This window comes from Trichechus manatus, unplaced genomic scaffold, assembly GCF_000243295.1.
Source record: "Trichechus manatus latirostris isolate Lorelei unplaced genomic scaffold, TriManLat1.0 scaffold00057, whole genome shotgun sequence".
NCBI classification, from domain to species: domain Eukaryota; kingdom Metazoa; phylum Chordata; class Mammalia; order Sirenia; family Trichechidae; genus Trichechus; species Trichechus manatus.
In genome coordinates this window covers 8,253,479-8,256,166 of record NW_004443993.1, presented here as the reverse complement: position 1 = coordinate 8,256,166, position 2,688 = coordinate 8,253,479, and the positions used below count along the sequence as shown (strand labels likewise).

The window sequence follows — 2,688 nt, the reverse complement described above, 5'->3', positions numbered from 1 at the left end:
CGCATTAACATAAAATCACTACCCCCTTAGTTTCCTATCTAATTTTCCCAGTTGCTGTTGTCAGTTGGATCCCATATAGACAGATCTTAAAAAAGCACAATGCTCAAGGCAGGTATTCTTTTGATATTCTAGTTAAGCTACACTAATATTTGATTTAAAGAAGACTTCAGGGGATATTTCTGGTTTCAAGTTTAAAGATTATCCCTGGGCAATAGTTCCAAGGGTTCATCCAGCCTCCATGGCTCCAGAAAGTGTGGATTCCATGAGAATTTGAAATTCTGTTCTAGATTTTCCCCCTGTTGATCAAAGATTCTTTGATCAAAATGTTCAGTAATGGTAGCCAGGCACCATCCAGTTCTTCTGGTCTCGTGGCAAAGGAGAAAGTTGTTCATGGAGGCAATTAACCACAATTCCACATAATACTATTTTTAAAGGTTCTGTTCTATCTTCCAATTCAGTGAGTAGTGTCTGGGGTTTTAAAAGCTTGCCAGCAGCCCTCCAAGATACAATAATTGACCTCCATTCATCTGGAGCATTGGAAGAAGGAAGCCCAAGAATCAGAGAAGTAACTGGACTACAGGACTAATGGTCTCCTTGAACCTCTGCTTCCTCTAACATGACACCAGAAGAACTGGATGGTGCCTGGCTACCATTATCGAATGATTTGATCAGGGACAAAATAGATGGATCCTAATAGAAAGGGAAAAAAGGTGGAACAGAATTTCAAATTCCCAAAGGATTCAGACTTACTGGACCCATTGAAGCTGGAGGAACCCCCGAGACCTCTTGCCCTGGAATACTCTTCAAATGTTGAAATGCTGAAGTCATCTTTAAACAAACAAGCAAACAAAAAAACCAGGTTAGCTCAAAAAGTAAAGAATGTCATCCTTAAGTATTGTGCTTAAAAAAAAAACGAAAACACTATATGAGAACAGAGGGACAACAGTAACTCTAAAGCATAGATGAGACAGTTGGGGGCAGTGAGTCTGAATTAATGGGGGAGAAACAATGAGAGCAGAAATAACAAGCATGCTGACACAATGTGAAGAATGTCACCAACGTCACTGAACAATATGTGTAGAAATTCTTAAACGGCAGCATGATTGATGTGTATATATTCACCAAAAATAAAATTAAATAAAAAATCAGTGTGGTACAGGAACGTCCCCCGTAGGGTTGTGGCGAGCATTAAACAAATTGATGCATAAAGTGCTTAGCACAGGGCCTGGCACTCAGTAGGCGCTCAATAAGTGTGAAAGAAAAGAGCATGGAGCGGAAATGATCCTCCAGGGGCCGTGGCATCATCTCATTTAATGCTACAATAACCCCGTGTGGGAGGGGCTGTTGTTATACTCATTTTGTTGCTGTTAGGCGCTGTTGAGTCCATTCTGACTCATAGCAACACCATATAGCAGAATAGAACTGCCCCATAGGGTTTTCTAGGCTGTAATCTTTACAGGAGCAGATCGCCAAGTCTTTCTCCCATGGAGCTGCTGGTGGGTTCCAACTGCCAACCTTTTGGTTAGCAGCTGAGTGCTTAACCATTGTCCCACCAGGGTTCCTTACGCCCATTTTACAGACGAGGAAATTGATGCTCAGAGTGGCCCAGCTGGGAAGAGAGGGGCCAGGACTGACACCCAAGTTGGCCTGCCCTTGGCATTGCCTACTGTCACTGGGCGGCCTGTTCTCTTCCTGCAGGTTCCTTGTCTACGGCCGCTATTGCAGCCAGGTGGAGTCTGCCAGCAAGCACCTGGACTGCGTGGCCTCAACCCGCGAGGACGTGCAGATGAAGCTGGAGGTGGGGTCCGCTCCGCAGCTGGGGGCTCGCCCACTCCTTCCCAGGTCCCGAGGGCAGCAGCAAGGAGCTGGGGCCGGGAATGCCGTTTTCTGCTGCAGCCTGGCCAGGGTCCCCTGAAGGTTTGGGGAGGGAGGTACTGAGCAGCCAAGTGGTGGATATGGGCCAGAGCATGGAGCCCCAGCCCTGCTGAGCCCCGACTCAGAGCTGATGGCCCAACTCCAGGCTCAGAGCTGATCTTGGGCTGAATCCCCAACCCTGGGAGGAGCCCTGACATCAGGCGGAGACCCTGACTCCAAACTGAGCCCTGACCCCAACTGGACGCCAGCCCCAGGGTGAACCCCAATTATGGACTGAGCCCCAGTGCCAGCTGAGCCCCAACTCTGGGTTGAGACTCAACCCCAACTGAGCCCTGAACCTGGGCTGAGCCCCAACCCCAGCTGAACCTCAACCCCTGCTTAGCTTCAAACCCAGCTGAGCCTCAACCGCAGCTGAGCCCAAACTCTGTGCCATGCCCAACTCTGGCTGAGCTCCAACTCTGGGCTGAGCCCCAATCCTAACTGAGCACCAGCTTCAGTCTGATGTTGACCCCAGCCAACCCTGGCCCCAGGCTGAACCCAACCTGGACCGAGCCCCGGCCGCTGCGTCCAGTGGAAACTCGACTGGAAGCCACAGACAGGGCAGGGATAAAGAGATGCTCCCTGTGTGCGCCCCAACATCCACCCTCTCTGGTTGGTGCAGTGGGGGCCTCCAGACCTCTCCCTCTCCAGCGCCACTCAGCCGCAAGTCCTCTATCCTGGGCAGTGTCCACAGACCTTCCAGCTGGGTCTTAAACCACCCCAACCCCACAGCCTCTGTCTTCATCTCCTAGTGCTGCTGTAACAGAAACACCA

General features: G+C 50.0%; 1 protein-coding gene across 1 annotated transcript in view; it reads left to right on the top strand.

The window, feature by feature from the left end:
- Nucleotides 1-2,688, top strand: part of VAV1 (vav guanine nucleotide exchange factor 1) — an 83,810-nt gene that overhangs the window by 39,607 nt on the left and 41,515 nt on the right. The window contains exon 8 of the mRNA XM_023733084.1: nucleotides 1,699-1,932. Coding sequence (XP_023588852.1) covers nucleotides 1,699-1,932 — 234 coding nt within the window. The remainder of the gene's footprint in view (nucleotides 1-1,698; nucleotides 1,933-2,688) is intronic.